The sequence below is a fragment of the Nerophis ophidion genome, linkage group LG15 (assembly GCF_033978795.1).
Source record: "Nerophis ophidion isolate RoL-2023_Sa linkage group LG15, RoL_Noph_v1.0, whole genome shotgun sequence".
In the NCBI taxonomy this organism is placed as follows: Eukaryota; Metazoa; Chordata; class Actinopteri; order Syngnathiformes; family Syngnathidae; genus Nerophis; species Nerophis ophidion.
The window spans coordinates 27,072,259-27,093,991 of NC_084625.1; the positions used below are offsets into that span (position 1 = coordinate 27,072,259).

The 21,733-nt window shown below is 41.4% G+C and overlaps 1 protein-coding gene across 3 annotated transcripts in view; it reads right to left on the minus strand.

The window, feature by feature from the left end:
* cntnap2a (contactin associated protein 2a) overlaps nucleotides 1–21,733 on the minus strand; it is an 843,773-nt gene that overhangs the window by 58,913 nt on the left and 763,127 nt on the right. For all 3 annotated transcript variants that reach the window (XM_061921961.1, XM_061921960.1, XM_061921959.1), the window contains one exon: nucleotides 16,078–16,314. In XM_061921961.1, the coding sequence (XP_061777945.1) occupies nucleotides 16,078–16,314 (237 nt within the window). The remainder of the gene's footprint in view (nucleotides 1–16,077; nucleotides 16,315–21,733) is intronic.

Consider the following 21,733-nt stretch of genomic DNA (forward strand, 5'->3'; position numbering starts at 1 on the left):
TCTTCCTGAGCCCATGTGGTGATATCCTATAGAGAGTGATGTCGGTTTTTGATGCAGTACCGCCTGAGGGATCAAAGGTCCATAATATCATTGCATACGTGCAGTGATTTCTCCAGATTCTCTGAAACTTTTGATGATTTTACGGATCGTAGATGGTAAAATCCCTAAATTCCTTGCAATACCTCATTGAGAAATGTTGTTCTAAAACTGTTCGACAACTTGCTTACAAATTGGTGACCCTCGCCCCACCCTTGTTTGTGAATTACTTAACATTTCAAGGAAGCTGCTATTATTCCCAATCATGGCACCCACCTGTTACCAATTAACCTGCACACCTGTGGGATGTTCCAAATAAGTGTTTGATGAGTATTCCTCAACTTAATCAGTATTCATTACCACCTTTCCCAACTTCTTTGTCACGTGTTGCTGGCATCAAATTCTAAAGTTAATGATTATTTGCAAAAAAAAAAAAGTGTATCAGTTTTAACATCAAATATGTTGTCTTTGTAGCATATTCAACTGAATATGGGTTGAAAAAGATTTGCAAATCATTTTATTCCGTTTATATTTACATCTAACACAATTTCCCAACTCATATGGAAACGGGGTTTTTACATCATGTGTCTGGTTCTGGAGTGGATCAAAAACAACTGTGGCAGTGCTGCCATTGAAGCCCTCAACAAGCAGAAGTCGACCATTATAATGAAATCATCAACTTGAATGCCAAGGGAGTATCCAATCACAGTCTTGTTAAAATCAGGTTACTTAGATAGGCTACTGTCAACAACTTGTGATCTGATTGGGTATCGCAACTGTCTCTTAACTCTATGTGTTCTCAAATTCATCCGCTAACAGTACTGGTGAGTATCCAATCACAGGAAGCGTAAATGTCACGTTCAAGGTGAAGCCATCTTGAAGGCCTTATTGACAACAACTCGTGCTCTGATTGGCTATCACAACTGCATATCAACTGTATGTCCCCATTCGTTTGCAGTGCATTGACGCCTGCATTGTTGATTCTGAAGGCCTCCGGCAGATTTGGTACAGCATGGCAACATAAGCTAGCTGAATTCTTATTGGATACAAACTAAAACTAAAAACAACAGCACTGGAACGAGCATAACATGACATGAAGAGAATATAAATACTTTTAGATATTTAGGGAAAGTTAATTTAAAAATAATTTATCTTTAATTATGATCATGATTTCTGGTTGTCGTGACAGGGGGGTCGCAGCTTGCTCTGAGGATTGTTCTCCCATGACTATACTGGACACGGCTTAAAGGTAGGAACATTATTTAATTATTCAGCCATTTAAAAAACACCAAAAAAAATTCCAAAGCACCCAAGGCAACTTAAAGCAAGAGACAACATCAATGAGTAGCAGTAACAGCAGCGCGGGACAGCGTTCAGTCACAACGTTATAACGTATGTCACAGTGACAATTGCCCTAAAACTGCAATGAAAGCTCAGCTTTCTATAAAATGTATAAAAAAGAAAATAAGGGGTTGAAATATGTACTTTGGTGTTCGTATTTAATTGACTAAATATGCAATAGAATGCGTTCAACTTTTTTTTTCCAAATTAGCTATTTCATTGTGGTAGTTTCACAGTGCACTAAACAGTATGGACACTCAGGATCTCTTGACTTCAATAGGTTGCATAGAGTGGGTTGTTCCACTCAATCAAACTAGACAGTCATGGTATAAATGCCCGGCTTTGTCCCGCTCACTGGACGCCGAGCGTCTCTGGAAGTGAATGAAAGGTGGTCTTGGCTTCGGCTGAACTGGACGCTAAGCTTCAACATTATGATTGGATGATCTGTCTGAGGCTGAATCGCTTTTAGATTGACAGCAAAATGTGAGAATCAGCGATCTTGAAATATGCACTGCTGCCAGACAGTTTTTCAACTTTCAATCCGTGGTTATGCTTCCCCAAACTCTTCCCATGTCCGAGTTTTTGCCTCTGCGACCGCTGAAGCTGCACACCGCTTGGCCTGTCGGTACCTGTCCACTACCTCCGCAGTCCTATGAGCCAAAAGAACCCGATAGGACTCCTTCTTCAGCTTGACGGCATCCCTCACCGCTGGTGTTCACCAGCGGGCTCTAGGATTACCGCCACGACAAGCACTAACCACCTTGCGGCCACAGCTCCAATCGGCCGCCTCGACAATAGAGGTACGGAACATCATCCACTGGGACTCAATGTCCAGCACCTCACTCGTGACATGTTCAAAGTTTTTCCGGAGGTGGGAATTGAAACTCTCTCTGACAGGAGACTCTGCCAGATGTTCCCAGCAGACCCTCACAATGCGTTTGGGCCTGCCAGGTCTGTCCGGCATCCTCCCCCACCATCGCAGCCAACTCACCACCAGGTGGTGATCGGTAAAAAGCTCTGCCCCTCTCTTCACCCGAGTGTCCAAAACATGAGACCGCAAATCCGATGACACAACTATAAAGTCGGTCATGGAACTGCGGCCTAGGGTGTCCTGGTGCCAAGTGCACATATGGACACTCTTATGTTTGAACATGGTGTTTGTTATGGACAATCTGTGGCGAGCACAAAAGTCCAATAACAAAACACCACTCGGGTTTGGATCCGGGCGGCCATTCTTCCCAATCACCCCTCTCCAGGTTTCACTGTCGTTGCCAACATGAGCATTGAAGTCCCCCAGTAGAACGAGGGAACGAGTACTCTCTCGAGTGAATCCAAAAAGGGTGGGTACTCTGAAATGCTGTTTGGTGCATAAGCGCAAACAACAGTCAGGACTAGTCACCCCACCCGAAGGCGGAGGGAAGCTACCCTCTTCTCCACCGGGTTGAACTCCAACGTGCAGGCTTTGAGCCGGGGGCAACAAGAATTGCCACCCCAGCCTGTCGCCTCTCACTGCCGGCAACGCCAGAGTGGAAGAAAGTCCACCCCCTTTCAAGAGAACTGGTTCCAGAGCTCTTGCTGTGCATCAAAGTGAGTCCGACGATATCTAGCCGGAACTTTTACACCTCACGCACTAACTCAGGCTCCTTCCCTTCCAGTGAGGTGACGTTCCACGTCCCAAGAGCTAGCTTGTGTAGCCGAGGATTAGACTGCCAAGTGCCCTGCCTTCGGCTTCCGCCCAACTCACACTGCACCCGACCTCTATGGCCCTTCCTATTAGTGGTAAGCCAATTGGAGAGAGGACCCAAGTTGCCTCTTCGGGCCGTGCCCGGCAGGGCCCCATGGGGACAGGCCCGGCCAGCAGGCGTTCACCATCGTGCCCCAACTCCGGGCCTGGCTCCAGATGGGGGCCCCAGTGACCCGCGTCCTGGCGAGGAAAATCTGGGTCCTTTGTGTGTGTTCTTCTTAGGGGTCTTCGAGCTGCTCTTTGTCTGATCCCTCACCTAGGACCAGTTTGCCTTGGGAGACCCTACCAGGGGGCATAGAAGCCCCTGGACAACATAGGTCCTCGGATCATTGGGACACGCAAACTCCTCTACCACGTTAAGGTGGCAGCTCAGGGAGAATATATATATATATATATATATATATATATATATATATATATATATATATATATATATGACACTAGATGGCACTAAAAGCACATTTTTAAACCTATTGTAAAATCACAGTTTATTATAAATCAGACACCACCAAAGGCCCTCTTAATGTTCACCGTCTGTTCTGTCATTCCACTAGTTGCAGACATTCAGGCAAGACTCAGACAAACGTATGTTTTGATACAACAGTTGACATGTTTTACCGTTTAAGTACATGTTTATGTACAGGGACAAATTAATCTGATAAAAATACGGCAGTTTGCATGTTCTCCCCGTGAATGCGTGGGTTCCCTCCGGGTACTCCGGCTTCCTCCCACCTCCAAAGACATGCACCTGGGGATAGGTTGATTGGCAACACTAAATGGTCCCTAGTGTGTGAATGTGAGTGTGAATGTTGTCTGTCTATCTGTGTTGGCCCTGCGATGAGGTGTCGACTTGTCCAGGGTGTACACCGCCTTCCGCCCGATTGTAGCTGAGATAGGCGCCAGTGCCCCCCGTGACCCCAAAAGGGAATAAGCCGTAGAAAATGGATGGATGGAAAAATACGGCAATTGTCCAAAATATGTGGTGTAAAATACCACGTTAAAAACAAAGTTGCAAGGGTGTGCATATTAGCGTAAATTGCCGCAAATACCCTAATTCACTCTACAAGTGTGTTTTGCTTTTTTGCGGCTTTTAAAAACATTAACACCAGAGAAAGGGACAAGTGATGGCAAATAAGTGTGATGATAATATCATTAAAAACATATTTTACTGCACTTTACGACAGTATCTGTTAGGGCTGTGAATCTGTGGCCACCAAACAACTCAATTTGATTTGATTCTTGGTGGGTAACGATTCGATTCAGAATCGATTTTTGATAAAAAAAAAATTATTGATTCAAAATCAATAGTTTTTAAAATAACGTTATGTGCCAGTTGTATGATTAACTACATTCCTCCATAACATAGATAAACAGCTCCGATAAATGTCTATATTACTTAAAAAAAAAAGCTTTTGTTTGATAAAAATCTTTTCAAACATTTACTAAAGTGACTGGACAGGACAGATTTTTGTGATTTAAAAAAAAAATTGATTAAGAATCGTTACAAATAAGAATCGCAATTCATTCGAAAATCATTATTTTTTGACACCCTTAGAGTAATCATACTTCTGATTTATTTAGTCGTTTTATCCTGCAGTTAACTATACCTGGAACAATTCCATGCACTTAACATAATTCCTGATTGTAAAAAAAAAAAGTCTCAATTCGTAACTTTTTCTCATTGCTGTGGCTAGGATGGTAGAGCGGGCAGCCAAGAACTTGCGGTTTTCCAGTTCTATTCCAGCATATGCCATCCGATTGGCTGCCGTTGTGTCCTTGGGCAAGACACTTCACCTACACTTGTAAAAATGTAGCTTGCCACCAACAAAGCTTTAATGTATGGTTTTCCTACTGAAAATCGCTTTGAGACAACTGTGAAAAGGGGCTATGAAAATATAATTATTTCATTCAACCACGAAAGAAGGTCCCATTCTATCAGAACGATTTGTAAATGAACTGGTTAACGTGATGTAAGTGTTATCAACTATAACATTATATAACATTTTAATTCAACAAACAACAATGACATGGTGCTTTGGTAGAATCCAATTAGAAAAAAGCTTAAGTCCATTTGGAAATCATGTTTGTAAATTTTCTTTACAAACAAAGGATTATAACGTATTCCTAGTCTCTAAAGCAGGGATTTTCAACTAAATAGTTTTCGGGGGCCCCATTTCCAGAAACCTCAGGACACGCCGGCTGGACTTCTGCATTTACTATTAGTCTTATTTTGTAAATTCTGGAGAACCAGCATCTTCTACGGTAGACATCTGATTTTAGCCCATTCATTTATGTCAGCGTTACTCGAGCATTCTGCTGCTTTTAAGGACCTTCTGAAAAAAAGCTAGTTAAGGATCATATCTATGACAGATATCTAGTGTTTTAAGAATCTGCCAACTCTTACAAGTTCTTGGAGCTGACCTCGAACCTCCAGTTGAATAGCCCAAATGATGAAAAAGACAAGAGGAGGACCTAAAATGGAACCTTGAGGAACACCACTAGCATTACTAAGGACTACTCACTGCATCCGAAGTAAAAAAGCTACAGCAACACTTTAGTTACATAAATCACATTATGAAAACAATTGAAAAGCCAAACAAAAAAAGGACTTAGAGGAACACCTAAGTTATGCAAATCACAAGTTTGGACCCTAGTGTTCTGTTTGCTACTGAAGTAAGTGAGGGTGTAAAAAAAATAGATTTTCGAATGATTGATGTTTCGATTTTTAATAGATTAAAACAAATCTAAAATCTATTTGAGAAAAAAAGGAAGAATAAAAATAACAATATTTTTATCCCCTAAAATCTTTGTCCAGCCAGTTTAGTAAATGTTTGTTTAGAATTGTATCAAACAAAACATATTTTCTTTTAAGTAATATGGAAATTTACAAGCTGTTTATCTATATTGTGGATAAATGTAGTTAATCATTGTTATCATGTTATTAAAAAGTACTGATTTTGAATCGAGAATTGTCTTGAATCAAGAATCGAATCTGAATTGAATAGTTACCCCCAAGAATCGAATCAAATCCTGTGGTGCCCTAATACTCAAAGCCCTAGTAGCAAGGTTAAAATACATATATTCTACATAACAAGAACACTATTTTTTTTAGGAATTTGCTGCAAAAATGTTGGTCCCCCAAGTTTAAAACTGAACTCGGGGCCCATATGGTGTCATTCTTAAACCAGATATGGCCCCCAGGCCCCCAGGCCCCCAAGTGAATAGCCCTGCGGTATAGGACTACATGTTCGGAAGTTGATGCATAATAAGCTATCATGATTGTAGTCGCAATCTTCACCTTTAAATGTTCAAATTTATTGTCACTACTCAACAGGTTTGAGGGAGTGATCCTACGCAGCAGCAAACATTGCATTGAAGTGAGGTCCAGTCAGAAATCCAGTTAATGCATATTTATTAATTAACTTGCAGGGTGAATGAAACATACCATGGATTATTGTAGTGACATGGTGCCATATGTTCTCCTGTCTTTCCTGCCTGTTGCTGTGTGTTGTTGTCTGCTGTTGTTGTCTACTGTTGTTGTCTGCTGTTGGTAAGAACGGTTTGTGCTCCCACACCTGAGTCCTCGCTAATCAGCTCACCTGTGCTCCTATATATATGCCTTCCCCCCTGCACTGCTCAACCAAAAAGCCTGCTGCCTAGTGACAAAATAAAAGTAATGCCAACTCAAAATATGGATGCCTAAAATGGCTCCTACAATGATAAATCTGAAAATCTAAATACTGTAATGGCAGTCATGCATCTTACTCAATAGTAGGAGAGTTTTGGCTAAATGACAAATAGGAAAAATGTGGACAAGGAACAAAGAGAGGGGCGAGAGGAGAGATCATCTAAAAAGACTGGACATGCGTACGGAAGAGACAAATGCCTGAAGGAATCAGGAGATAAAGATGAGTAGATTTGAAAGAAAGATGGGAAATCATGCACAAACAAGCAGCATCATCCTACCTCTTCTTTGCACGTTCACAACAATCTGCATTCTCTAAACTCTGACATGCGTCATCGGTCCTGACAGAACTCACAGGAGGTCTTATCCTGGCATATCTCACATCCACACTAATGCAACACACACAAATAGCTCCCTTGTCACGTTGTCAACCTCCTTCCTGACAACACCAGAGAGAAAAAAAAAAACACCACTCAGCTTTAGGAAACAAATTAATTCACGTGTCGGGGATCACGTCACACTATAAGCGAGCACAGAGACTCTGACAGCGCCGTCACTCTCCTTCATGGAGCGTCTTAGGAACTTGTTTGGCGGGCTGCAACTTTTTTGATGTGGTATTTAAACATGCCGGATGTTTTATCTAAAATAGAAGTAACAAAGAGGGCTTCACGGTGGCAGAGGGGTTAGCGCGTCTGCCTCACAATATGAAGTTCCCGAGTAGTCCTAGGTTCAATCCTGGGCTCGGGATATTTCTGTGTGGAGTTTGCATGTTCTCCCCGTGAATGCGTGGGTTCCCTTCAGGTACTCCGGCTTCCTCCCACCTCCAAAAACATGCACCTGGGGATAGGCTGATTGGCAACGCTAAATGGATCCTAGTGTGTGAATGTGAGTGTGAATGTTGTCTGTCTATCTGTGTTAGCCCTGTGATGAGGTGGCGACTTGTCCAGGGTGTACTCCGCCTTCCGCCCGATTGTAGCTGAGATAGGCACCAGCGCCGTCCGCGACCCCAAAAAGGTATAAGCGGTAGGAAATGGATGGATGGATGGATGTAGAAGTTACAAGGTGACACATCTTCATAAAGTGTTTGGACTTTTGATCTCACAGTTTTGCATATGGTTGATTTCTATATGCAAAATGGAGCATAATATAGTTCAGTGTTGGCGCTAAGAATTTCCAAAATAGGGTCCCAGGAACCCCATCAAGTCATAAAAATGGGGTCCCACTGTATATTTTTTTGTAATTGTTTTGAATACAAATGATTAATGTATGCATTATCCTGTTATAACTCACATTCTATATTGTGTTTTGGAAAAAGGTTGTCATTAAGATTATTTAATTCATTTAAAAATAATACAAAACAAAACAAATTGTTATGCTTACGTTAATGTATTCAGTTATTAACATTAATTCACTTTCTTCTTTCCTTCATGGATCTAAACTTTACCAGTGCCGGTATTTTATTTCTCTATTTTCATTTAATAATGTGTGAATGTGAGTTAGAATGTTGCCTGTCTATCCGTGTCGGCCGTGCAAGGAGGAGGAGATTGTCCAGGGTGTACCCCGCCTTCCGCCCGATTGTAGCTGAGATAGGCGCCAGCGCCCCCCGTGACTCCAAAAGGGAATAAGTGGTAGAAAATGGATGGGATGGATGTTAAAGTTAAAGTACCAATGATTGTCACACACACACCAGGTGTGGCAAAATTATTCTCTGCCAGGGCATACATGCATATGACAAATTTAATTGATTATTTTCACCTGTATGTAGATCATCAGTCGTTTAAAAACCGCCACATCTACACTTTCATGAAAAATAATGCCAACATACTTAGAATTTTGCAAGCTACTTTCAATGTAAATGGTAAATGGGCTGTACTTGTATAGCGCTTTTCTACCTTCAAGGTACCCAAAGCGCTTTGACACTACTTCCACATTTACCCATTCACATACACATTCACACACTGATGGAGGGAGCTGCCATGCAAGGCGCTAACCAGCACCCATCTGGAGCAAGGGTGAAGTGTCTTTCTCAGGACACAACGGACCTGACGAGGTTCAGATTATAATTATTATAGTGGCACTCAATGCCTCTAGTATTTCCTCTCTGGTTTGGTGATGGTCATAAGCTATGTGTTCACCTTTAAGAATGGCAATATGTGGGGTGAGTGACGTGTGTAAGTGAGTGGGCAAGTTAGGAGCGGGAGCACTGGTATGTTCGGGAGTGTTAATAGCATGGTGGCTGTCCGGTTGGCTATGTGGAAAACATAAAAAATGAGTTGTAACAAATCGACGGTCTCATCATTCCGATGAAGTGGAGGCCCTTACTCTCGACTATATGTCCAGGGTTTCCTGCAGCGCTTTGTTGCTAAGGCGGCCGCCTTAACAACAAAGATTGGTTACTTGCAGAGCAGTAACAGCATATCAGCAGTGCGTATTCAGAGCGGTAACAGACAATCAGCAGTGCGTATTCAGAGCGCATGGAGTCAGTGCCCCAGCATCGTGATGAGCAGATAGGTATTTAGCCGGTAAGCATCAGACAGCGGACTCTCCCCAAATTATAATAAACACTTCCCAGTCAACTACTAGTAACATCATTATGAGCCCGTTGACGTTCTAGAAACATAAACGGCAGCTCAGCTCGCTCGCAGTCCATGAGGTGAAGCCTAATTAGCTTCTAGCGTAACGTTAGCTCATTTTGTGATATGTGTGTGTGTATGTGTGTGTGTGCGTGCATGTGTGTGTGTGTGTGTTACGGACAGCAAAGCCCTGTCTGTCTGTTATTTCACTTTGCATTTTTCTGTGTTGGATGAGCTGTGTTGAAGCAGCAAAAAACGACATTATGTTGAATGAAGAGCTTCCTCAAGCTGTCTCTGATAGTTAATATAATAATGTAACTGCATTATAAAGTCTACATGAACTCCATGGAGTTCAGGGATGAATAGTCTCTCCTATTGCTATTGTACTATTGTTCCAACCATAGTTACATTAATCATTAGTAATGTAGCAGCTTAGTTTTAAATGGCAGGGTCCCTCCTATCACATGTTGATAAAAATATAACATTTAGATAATAAAAATTAACTGCAGGCTTCCCAAATGCTGTAATAAATTAAGCATGATGAGTTGAACATATGTCAGCATGTGGCATAATAATGACATACTTAGTATCTCAGGTAACTAGGACTGTTTTGTTTTTACATTATGGAAAAATTATCGAGATATATATTGTATTTCGCCATTTAGCATATGGAGCGGAAAACATAACCAAAAATTGTAGGCTTCTTCACGCGACGAAGCCGTCCTACTTCACCACAGCCTGTAGTCTATTGCCCCCCAGGCTGTGGTGGCAGCGACAAGGTGGAGACGTGATGGCGACAGGCCGACTTACACCGATCTTTACACCCACCCACTCTCTTCCCCAGTCTGTCCGCCGGAGAGACACCACACACATTTTCTGGGGAAAACACTGATATCGGCCTGTTTCTTGGTGTCTGGTGAGGCTGGATCATTGAAAATCAGTGCACTCGGTCATAAAGATGTTCTTTGTATTAGCGCGTTCACATGGCGTGCAAAACTCTTTCCATCGTCATCAGTGAGCCATTTGAAAACTATAATGAAAAGTGGCTTCAGGTGCCACGTTTCATTAAAGTTTTGCTTCTTGGATTTATTGCTCGCCATGACGTAAACAATAACACGCAGGAGTCCTAACACCGGAAATGCTTTGTGATGGATAAAATATTCGGCAAATTAAAATTTAAGAAATTGTACCGGAAAGTGCATTACTTTTAAGTTGACCAATTATTAATAATTTGACCCGGCAAAACAAAACAAAACACAGACGGGAAGCGATAATCTAAAAAAACCAAAAAATAATCCATGTCCTGGGGACGCACAGACTTCCGGAAATTTGCATCCTTTCTGATTTCAATGCGTAAAAAGACACAAACAGTCTGTTAACGGCAACAATGATAGTTTATCCATGCCTTTGATCAAAACTTATTTTACAGTTCAAAATGATGTCTGCAGGTAAAAATCCCCTCCATTTGTTCATATTGTTTTCTGTCCTCAGCCACTGATGTTTTCCTCAAGATGCTTGAGGAAATACTGAAAGAGCATTAGGAAACACAGGCTATGGTGTTAATGGAGAGAGGAAATTTGGAGTTATTATTTTTTTGTTTATAATGTAACTATCAGTTTTGAAGTAATCATGGACCATGGGGACAAAAACATGCCTTTATGGGATCAAAATAATTTTACATTCCTTTACGCACACTGTATATGTGAGGAAATGGGCTCCAACTGTACAGGTGGTGGCATATCCAGTCTGGCGTTAGAAAAGGGCCGTGTACCACTTAATTATCCACTCTTTATGCAAAAACTAATTGATTTTACGGGAAATTACTGCCAGATTCGTTTTCAGGAGCAAAAAAGTACATAAAGAGAACTTGTTTGAGAAAACGTAGGTCTTTAGAGGCACATTGTTAATGTGTTTTACAGAGGTAAACCATTTCTTACACCTGATGATTAGGAATAATAAAACATCAATTAATTTGTCCAACACACCCATTTAATTTTTGTGTTGACAGTGCTTCTTTTTACTCTAATGAGACCAAAAAAAAAAGTGAAGTGCCTGAGACACATATACAATGTTAAATCACAGCTGGATTGTGTTGTGTCATTCAAGTTAAATACTGTTTGAATGTCTTAATAATAGCACTGTTGTTAACTCGATCAGAAACTGTGTAGCACATTTGCAACACCTTATCTTATTGAGGCAAAACATGCGAATGTGTAATAAAAGAGTGTTTTGTGTATAGATTATTAACAATTGTCAGCTTCTCACACAACTCCAACACAAATCAATAGGAGTGTACCAATACATCGCTTCTACGACGCATTGCATTATGACGCATGACGTTATGAAATCATAAAGAAATGTTCAATTATTTTCCATGATCGCAAAAATCCCAAAAATACAAACGCAATGGCCAATCACAACAGAACACCATGCAAAAAGTTGAGGCTCTGAGTTGAAACCAATAGTAAGCTGGTTGTCAGGCTAGGACTTGGTCTTGGGTTGTTTTCCCGAGGTGCGAAGCGAATGGAGTGGAAACGACGTGAAGGTAGGTACATATTTAATTTATTTACTCAAAAAGTAAAAAAAATAGGAACAAACAAAAAAGCTCTCACAATGGAGGTACAAAACTTGGGCTATGAAACAAAAGACTAGCACAGAGGCTATAAACTATAAACATGAAACAAAACACTTGTGCTATGGCATGAATGACAAAAACTTACGTGGACAAAATGAACAGCACAGCAAGGCATGAAGCAGATAATCGAGGTCGTGAAGGAGGTGATGTTGCCAGACTGACTACCTGGTAACTGTGGCTTAAATAATGAACATGATAAGTGAAAACAGGTGTGAGACAAGACAGGTGAACTGATTGGTTGTCATGGTAACAAAACAGGGAGTGAAAAAAAAAAAGGAACTTAGAGTCCAAAGGACCTGGTATTCCTAGGCAGTCTCCCATCCAAGTGCTAACCAGACCAGATACTGCTTAGCTTTGAGACCAGAAGAGATTGGGGATGCTCAGGGTAGTATGGCCATACAAAATTCATGATCATACATGACAGATGAAAACTAAATCAGTTGGCATGGTAACAAGACAAACAAGGAAATGCAAAACTGAACTAAATGTCCAAAAAACTAAACATAGCATAACCAAAACAAAACATGAACCATAGGCGTGACACTGGTAAAGTATTTGTTTTGTATTAAACTTGCTAGTACCAAAAAAACTACAGATACTGTAATTTTGGTTAAAATAAGGCACTTGATGTATTGCACCTTATGTAATAAGAGAAGCGTTTTGTCATGGGAAATGTGCTTGCTTGTTTGGTCTGAAACATCCATCCATCCATCCATTTTTCTACCGCTTGTCCCGTCCGGGGTCGGAGGAGGAGCTGGAACCTATCTCAGCTGCATTCGGGCGGAAGGCAGAGTACACCCTGGACAAGTCGCGACCTAATCCCAGGGCCAACACAGATAGACAACATTCACACTCACATTCACACACTTGGGCCAATCAACCTTTTGGAGGTGGGAGGGAGCCGGAGTACCCGGAGGGAACCCACGCAGTCACGGGGAGAACATGCAAACTCCACACACAAAGATCCCGAGCTTGGGATTAAACCCAGGGCTACTCAGGACCTTCGTATTGTGAGGCACATGCACCAACCCCTGTTTCACCGTGCTGCCCTGGTCCGAAACAAATAAAGGAAAATGGATATAAATGTGTTTACTTTACTTAAAAGATACTGTATGGGGAAAAGATGCCCCTTTAATAATAGTTTACTAATTTAATCGTACAAATCCCTCAATGCTTATTGTTATTTGTAATTTAAAGCCCAAACAATAATAACAGTGGTACAGGTCAACAATATGGAAGTGTTGATGAATAATGAAATGAGAAGTGATACAGTGTCCCTGAATGTGTGGGTGACTTTAAAAAAACAACATAGGACCGATACAGCTGCTGTGTCGTTTGACTGCGAAGCACCAAACTTTGTTAATCAGGAAGCACTTATTTTGTCTCAGGAGTGACAGCTCGTCCTAAAAGAAATCATAAGAGTGGCGTGCCGCATTTGACATTGGTATTCGCCGTGATCAACACTACAACACATATGAAGGCTAACTTAAAATCCTTTCATTTTGTCAAATATCAACAGTGCGTCTTATAACCCGCTGCACCCACTGTACGGATTTATCCTTGTACTTGCCGACCTCGAAACAATTTTATTTGACACATGGTGAAAGGATAATGTTTGACTAGTAGATGGCAGGCACACATAAAAGATATGTGTGGGCTGCAAGATGTTCAATTGCCGTCAGCGGATAAAGGTTTACCCAAAGGGCTTTACGTAGTCCGGGCTGTATTCAATAAAGTTCTTCTTTTTTGTCTATCCTCTTGTTGTGAGGCATTCATCCTCTGTTGTTGCTATTTCTAATACAAAGTAGTGTACAGTTCTAACTTATATCTGTCAGTAGACCTGCTATGGAAGCGTGAAAAGGCGCATCCTGAAGAGACGGTCAGAAAGCAGCTTAAGTATGGTCTGTAGAACGTAATCTATGCAAAATGTTGACCCAAAGAACCACCATTACATGCTATATAGACCACAAGGAAGTGTTTTAAAAGTAGAAATAAAAATTATATGACCTCTTTAATGCGCCTTATGATCCGATGTGCCTTTTTGTATGATAAGGCGACTCGGTAAAGAATCTGGGTATTATCTTCGACCCAACTCTCTCCTTTGAGTCACACATTAAAAGCGTTACTAAAACGGCCTTCTTTCATCTCCGTAATATCGCTAAAATTCGCTCCATTTTGTCCACTACCGACGCTGAGATCATTATCCATGCGTTTGTTACGTCTCAACTTCGATTACTGTAACGTATTATTTTCGGGTCTCCCCATGTCTAGCATTAAAAGATTACAGTAGGTACAAAATGCGGCTGCTAGACTTTTGACAAGAACAAGAAAGTTTGATCACATTACGCCTGTACTGGCTCACCTGCACTGGCTTCCTGTGCACTTAGGATGTGACTTTAAGGTTTTACTACTTACGTATAAAATACTACACGGTCTAGCTCCAGCCCATCTTGCCGATTGTATTGTACCATATGTCCCGCCAAGAAATCTACGTTCAAAGGACTCCGGCTTATTAGTGATTCCCAGAGCCCCAAAAAAGTCTGCGGGTTATAGAGCGTTTTCCATTCGGGCTCCAGTACTCTGGAATGCCCTCCCGTTAACAGTTCGAGATGCTACCTCAGTAGAAGCATTTAAGTCTCATCTTAAAACTCTTTTGTATACTCTAGCCTTTAAATAGACTCCCTTTTTAGACCAGTTGATCTGCCGTTTCTTTTCTTTTTGTCATCTGTCCCACTGGTGGGGGTCCAGTCCGGTGGCCATGGATGAGGTGCTGGCTGTCCTGAGTCGGGACCCAGGATGGTCCGCTCGTCCAGAGCCGGGACCCAGGATGGACTGCTCGCGTGTTTACCGGCTAGGTCATCTCTGCGCTGCTGATCCGCCTCTGCTTGGGCTGGTTTCCTGCTGGCTCCACTTTGGATGGGACTCTCTCTGCTGTGTTGGATCAACTTTGGACTGGACTCTCACGGTTTTGTTGGATCCACTATGGATCGAACTTTCACAGTATTATGTTAGACCCGCTCAGCATCCATTGCTTTCGGTTCCTCTAGAGGGGGAGGGGTGGCCCACATTTGCGGTTCTCTCCAAGGCTTCTCATAGTCATCATTGTCACCGACGTCCCACTGGGTGTGAGTTTTCCTTGCCCCTATGTGGGCTCTACCGAGGATGTTGTTGTGGTTTATGTTGTGGTTTGTGCAGCCCTTTGAGACACTAATGATTTAGGGCTATATAAATAATCATTGATTGATTGATAATATACCTTAATAGAGCCGCTTATCGGCAGTGTACCTAAAAACACAGTGCGCCCTATGGTCCGAAAAATGTTTTTTTTCTATGGCAATAAGCAAGATACATTTTAGTTTCCTACTTAGTATTTGGCTCATTTACCAGTGTTAAAGGGGTCTCATATTGATTTCCTTTTTTTGATTTGAATTTTTTATTTATACATACAGGCGTCCCTCGCCACATTGCGTTTCAAATATTGCGGCTTCACCATATTTCTTTAAAGCGTATTAGAAATGATTTTGGTCCTAAATTAAGAATGTTCAAGCATAACAATGTTCAAGTAAAACTATTTACACTACAGTAGTATTGGCCACCAGAAGAGACCAAACCAATCAGAGTGCGCTGTTCAGTATCGTGGCCAATGGTTGGTTCAGCCTAAAAGGGAGTTACTATGTTGGGTAAAGGGGACTTAATGGTGATATTAATGTTGAAAAACATGTTTAAAAGGCCATAAATTTTTTTTATGCCCTAGCTAATAACATCTTTGATTCTTAATGAATGAGTCCTGTGTGTTAATCAATTTTTCACAGTCATGTCCGGAACCAACAATTAGTAATAGACAAGGAACGATTGTATATATTAATTTCAATTGCAGGTCAAATGTAGTAGCTTTTTTAACCCAGCAGATGTCGTCATTATGAAACAATAACACAGTATCAGTATCAATACAGCTAGTGAGTGTGGCACACACTCCTTGAGGTGTTATTGACCCATCACTTAATAGTGGTTGTTAGAACAGTGCAAGTCCAGTAAATTTTTAGGTTTTTTCCATTTTCCTCACCTTGAGTGCAGAAAGGTCCATCGTAAGCAGTGGCGTTGCAGTCGCACAAGTACCCATTGTACTTCTCCACACACTTCCCGCCATTGCGACAGTACACGCCATAACTGGTGCAGTGGCCTTGGCAGCCCGGCTTGACCCCGGGCGTGACTTTGGCCCTCTCCTCCAGATCTAAGGTGACGCCGTTCATCCGCAAGGCTCGGATGCAACCCAGGAACCCCCTCTGGCCCCCCGCGGCACCTGCCAAGAAACCGGAACTGGAAGTCAAAAAAAGTCATCTGGAATGCAATTTTTTATTATCTCTTTCAGTGGTAACGCCTGAAGGAAACCACTGCTCTGAATGTCTCCAACCGGGGCGCCGTTCTTGAAGCAACCTTCAGCCGGTTTTATTTTCCACTAATTAGGAGAGCCTAATGAACACAATGTCTTAATGAACATCTCGCATGTGGATGGATGCCCGAGCCCACCTCCAACTGCATACTTAAACATTACTTCTTAGCCTCGGGGCGTCCGAAGCCATTCATCCACCGTCCTTTTGGCCTTGCGCTATTACTGTCTAACTACTCATTAACACACACAGACTTGAGGTCTTAGCTAGATTGATATGTGCCTTAATGACTGTAGCCATAAACACAATCATAAAGCTGCACCCACAGGTATAGATTTAAAGGGCAATCGCAGTAAACACACAGTGCTCTGCGCGCTAACAAGAGCCGAGGGGCGTTTTAGATATTAAAATCTCTCAGTTGCATTGTTTCAATTACACAGAAGAGTCTATTTCAAAGGACACACACGCACACAGGTACGCCACAATGGCACCATGTAAAGATTACTAATACATGTTTTGATTTTCCTACCAGGATGCATTATTCATGTGAGGATGCAGCTGCAGCTTTCCCGATCCCACATCCGCTTTCTGATCCCGCCAAGGACTGGACTCCCTCTAACACTTGTTAATTAATCTATTTTGTCCCACTGATTGGCTGGAGGGTTCCGCCACCTGTTTACCTCATTTTAAACCCGTCTTTGATTAAACTGACACGAGGCTCCGAGCCCAATAGAGAATAGAGTGAACACACGTACGTAGGCAGATACCCTGCAGTCAATATTGGCTCATTGTGTTCTGACGAACGGAGGAATGATCAATAATATAAGGTGGCTTTTGAAATAATAACCATAAAAATAGTTCCACATATCGTCAAGCAGGTGCACAGTTCAGAATACTAAATAAACACATCCAATTTGTATTTATCTTTGCGGGCATTATTCATGTGTATTAAAGTGTACCACTTTATTGATGAGCTGATGAGCTAATCTAATCTACATGAATATGCATGCATCAGCATTCTACAATTAATGATAATACAATCACCATTTTCCTCATCAATATGCATTGCTGTGTTTCTTTTTTGGACCTATAAATGCAACAATTAACTATTTTATTCAATTAACCGCAAAGTCTCCTTTTAACTTGTATAGCGCTTTTCTACCTTCAAAGTACTCAAAGCGCTTTGACACTATTTCTACATTCACCCATTCACACAGACATTCACACACTGATGGCAGGAGCTTCCCATGCAAGGCGCTAACCCGACCCATCAGGAGCAAGGTGCTCAAGGACACAACGGACATAACGAGAATGGTGTAAGCGGGGATCTAACCTGGAACCTTCAAGTTGCTGGCACGGCCGCTCTACCAACCGAGCCACGCCGGTATAGTTGCTTGGTCAGCTGGGATAGGCTCCAGATTGCAATACCACAATAAGAATATGTCTTAAAACCAGGGTGTTCAAACTTTCCCCACTGAGGGCTGCATACTAAAAATTAAATAATGTGGGCAATCACTTTGTACATCAACGGCCTGACCTACTAAAATCTATAAAATGGTGTATTGTGGCCGTGTTGTGTGTGATCTACAAAAAAATGTGTGTGTAACTGATAACAAGTGCAAAAGTGGCACATACTTGTTTTCAATCAGCCCTAAAAGGCCTTTTATGCACAAACAACTTTTCTTAGTTGCTGAGTCCTGTTTTTGTGTATTTAGGATCCTCATAAGTCCCAAAAATTTAAGTCACACCATGGAGGCATGGCGGATATATTTATAAACGATCTTGCCTTCTTCCAAACTTGCTCCAAAACGAGCCATTTGGACTTTGAGACTTTTGTGACGTATTTTGCCTTTGTTACGTCCGCTGAAATCTCCATACATCCGAAAAGTTTTGCCTGAGTCCGCCATTTTTATTTAGTTGTAGTCCAAGAGTATTACGCCGCCATCTGCACTTTTATTATTATTGTAGCTATTATCATTGCATTGTTTTGTTGTTACTGTAGGAGTTAGATATACTTATGCTGTGTCACTTTACCATTTGTGTTTTGCCACTTTACTATTTGTGTCTTGTCTTTGTCTAGTCTAGTCTAGGCATGGGATAGTGACAAACGCAATTTTGATTCCTTGTATGTCTTGTACATGTAAAGAATTGACAAGTTGTAGTGAAAATTCATTATTTCTACGCTCTCTACGCTCCTGTTGTGAGGCAGACTGGCTCGTACATGCACATGCATGCTGTTGCCATTTCTAATAAAACATTTTTTTTTAAATGCAGTCGTAGGGGACATGGTCTGGACGAGGGCTTAGGCCCTTAAATAAGCCCGCCAACAAAACAACGCATTTTGAAGAGACAGTCAGAAAGCGGTTTGAAGATGGTCTGTAAAACATAACCTATGCAAAATTTGGACCAAAGAACCACCTTTACATGTTATGTAGACCAGTGGTCCCCAACAGTTTTGTAGCTGCGGACCGATCGACGTTTGATAATTTGTCCCCCGGCCCGGCGGGGGAGTTCTTTTTTTTTCTCATGAAAAAGGGAGGTTTTTTTCACGAAAAAGGGAGGTTTTTTGGGTTGGTGCACTAATTGTAAGTGTATCTTGTGTTTGTTATGTTGATTTGATTAAAAAAAATATATATATTAAAAATTCTTCTGCGGCCCAGTCATAACACAATCCCTTTAAGTCCATCCATCCATCCATTTTCTACCGCTTGTCCCTCTTGGGGTCACGGGTGGTGCTGGAGCCGATCTCAGCTGCATTCGGGCGGAAGACGGTGTACACCCTGGACAAGTCGCCACCTCAATACAGGGCCAACAAAGATAGACAGACAACATTCACACTCACATTCACACACTAGGGACCATTTAGTGTTGCCAATCAACCTATCCCCAGGTGCATGTCTTTGGAAGTGGGAGGAAGCCGGAGTACCCGGAGGGAGCCCACGCATTCACGGAAAGGACATGCAAACTCCACACAGAAAGATCCCGGGCCCGGGATTAAAAGCCAGGACTACTCAGGTCCTTCGTATTGTGAGGCACATGCACTAACCCCTGTTCCACTGTGCTGCCCCCTTTAAGTCATTAAGCAGTTTTATAATTATATTGTTGAACAGACAATATGTCTATTGTTTATTTCTGACAGTCGAAATATGTTGGCACACACACACATGCACACACACACACACACACACACACACACACACACACACACACACACACACACACACACACACACACACACACACACACACACACACACACACACACACACACACACACACACACACACACACACACACACACACACACACACGACTAAGGATTCCGTCTCCATTGTGTGTCTTTGCAGCAAGACCGCCTCTTTTCTCAATGCCATTTGTGCGTAACTGTGCCAGACATGCTAAATATACATGCAAAACAGTAGCTGCAGAACAGTTTTAGTCATGATTATTCATATTGCGAGCGCTGAATGATTATATTTACATCTCCTCTTCATAGTCTTGTGGCCGTAATAGTAATCAGCATGCATTCTGCATATACATGAAGACTTACAAGCTAAATAGATTGTGCTCTATATTTGTCTTATTTAAAGGGGAACTTCACTTTTTTAAAATGTTGCCAAGAACACACACCTTTTTTTTTAAAGAATTTTAAAAATGATAAATAAACGCTTGCAAGATGCGGCTAGTGGCAGTCAGCGTTGTAGCCATCTAAAACAACTTTGAAACCCTCCAGCAACATTTTATATACACACTGCAAGTATATATATAAGGCTTCACGGTGGAAGAAGGTTTAGCGCGTCTGCCTCACAATACGAAGGTCCGGAATAGTCAGGGTTCAATCCCAGTCTCTGGATCTTTCTGTGTGGAGTTTGCATATCCTCCCCGTGAATGTGTGGGTTCCCTCCGGGTACTCCGGCTTCCTCCCACCTCCAAAGACATGCACCTGGGGATAGGTTGATTGGCAACACTAAATTGGCCCTATTGTGTGAATGTGAGTGTGAATGTTGTCTATCTGTGTTGGCCCTGTGATGAGATGGTGACTTGTCCAGGGTGTACACCGCCTTCCGCCCGATTGCAGCTGAGAGAGGCACCAGCGCCCTCCGCGACCCCAAAGGGAATAAGCGGTAGTAAATGGATGGATGGAAGTATATAAATAATGTATCAACAGACACATTTATAACAATATGTAATATGTTCAATATTGACTGTATTTTGTTCATTTTAGGCATTGCCGAAATTGATTTCTATAGCGGCGCACTTCTGACTTCCGGCAACAAATGTGTCTTCCTACTTGTGGAAACAAACGTGAGTGTTTTTTAATCATGGCAGACTTGATAACTGTCAATGAAGAAGATTATTTTTGGACCTGAATATACAGAGGATGAACTGCTGTTCATAAAAGTAAGCACAACAGAGGGTGAAACGTTGAAGCAGACGGAAGCCCGAAGAGTGAGGTCGGCATGACTTTGATCCTGCAAAAGTGGAACTTAGAGCAAAGCAATTTTGACATAAATGGATTGCTTACCCAAAATAAACTGGAAAAAACATGTGTCCATTAATATTGATATTGATAAACGCAGAACGTCATAGGTGTTATTACAACTACAGTACATACACTGTCTGGCTCGCTGTGTACAAACAAAACATGAAATGTGGGCTAACACTTTACGGGTACTGTAATATGATTGTTCATGTTTTTCAGTCAGTACAGATTGTTGTTTTATTAGAGTGTTATGCATTCCAAACTGAAACATGATTTGGGATCTGATATAAATATATAAACATATATATATATATATATATATATATATATATATGTATATATATATATATATATACATATATATATATATATATATATATATATATATATATATATATATATATATATATATATAGAGGGAGAGAGAGAGAGAGAGAGAGAGAAAGAGAGAGATATCACTTGAAAAAGGCATCCATAAACAGTCACCAATATTTAATTCACGTTCGGTAACCTGTATTATAATCAAAATATATCAACTAGGGCTGCGAAACATTGGGTGTCCCACGATTCGATTCACTATCGATTCTTGGGGTCGCGATTTGATTATATATCGATTTTTTCGATTCAACGCGATTCTTGATTCAAAAACGATATTTTTCCGATTTATTCATTTTTGTTTCACTACTTTTGGTTTGTTCTGTGTTGTGTTTGTGTCTCCTCTCGTTGATCTGTTTACTGCAGTTCTAAGTGTTGCTGGGCCAGGTTTGGTTTTGGAATTGGATTGCATTGTTATGGTATTGCTGTGTATTGTTTTGTTGGATTGATAAAAAAAAAATCAATTAAAAAAAA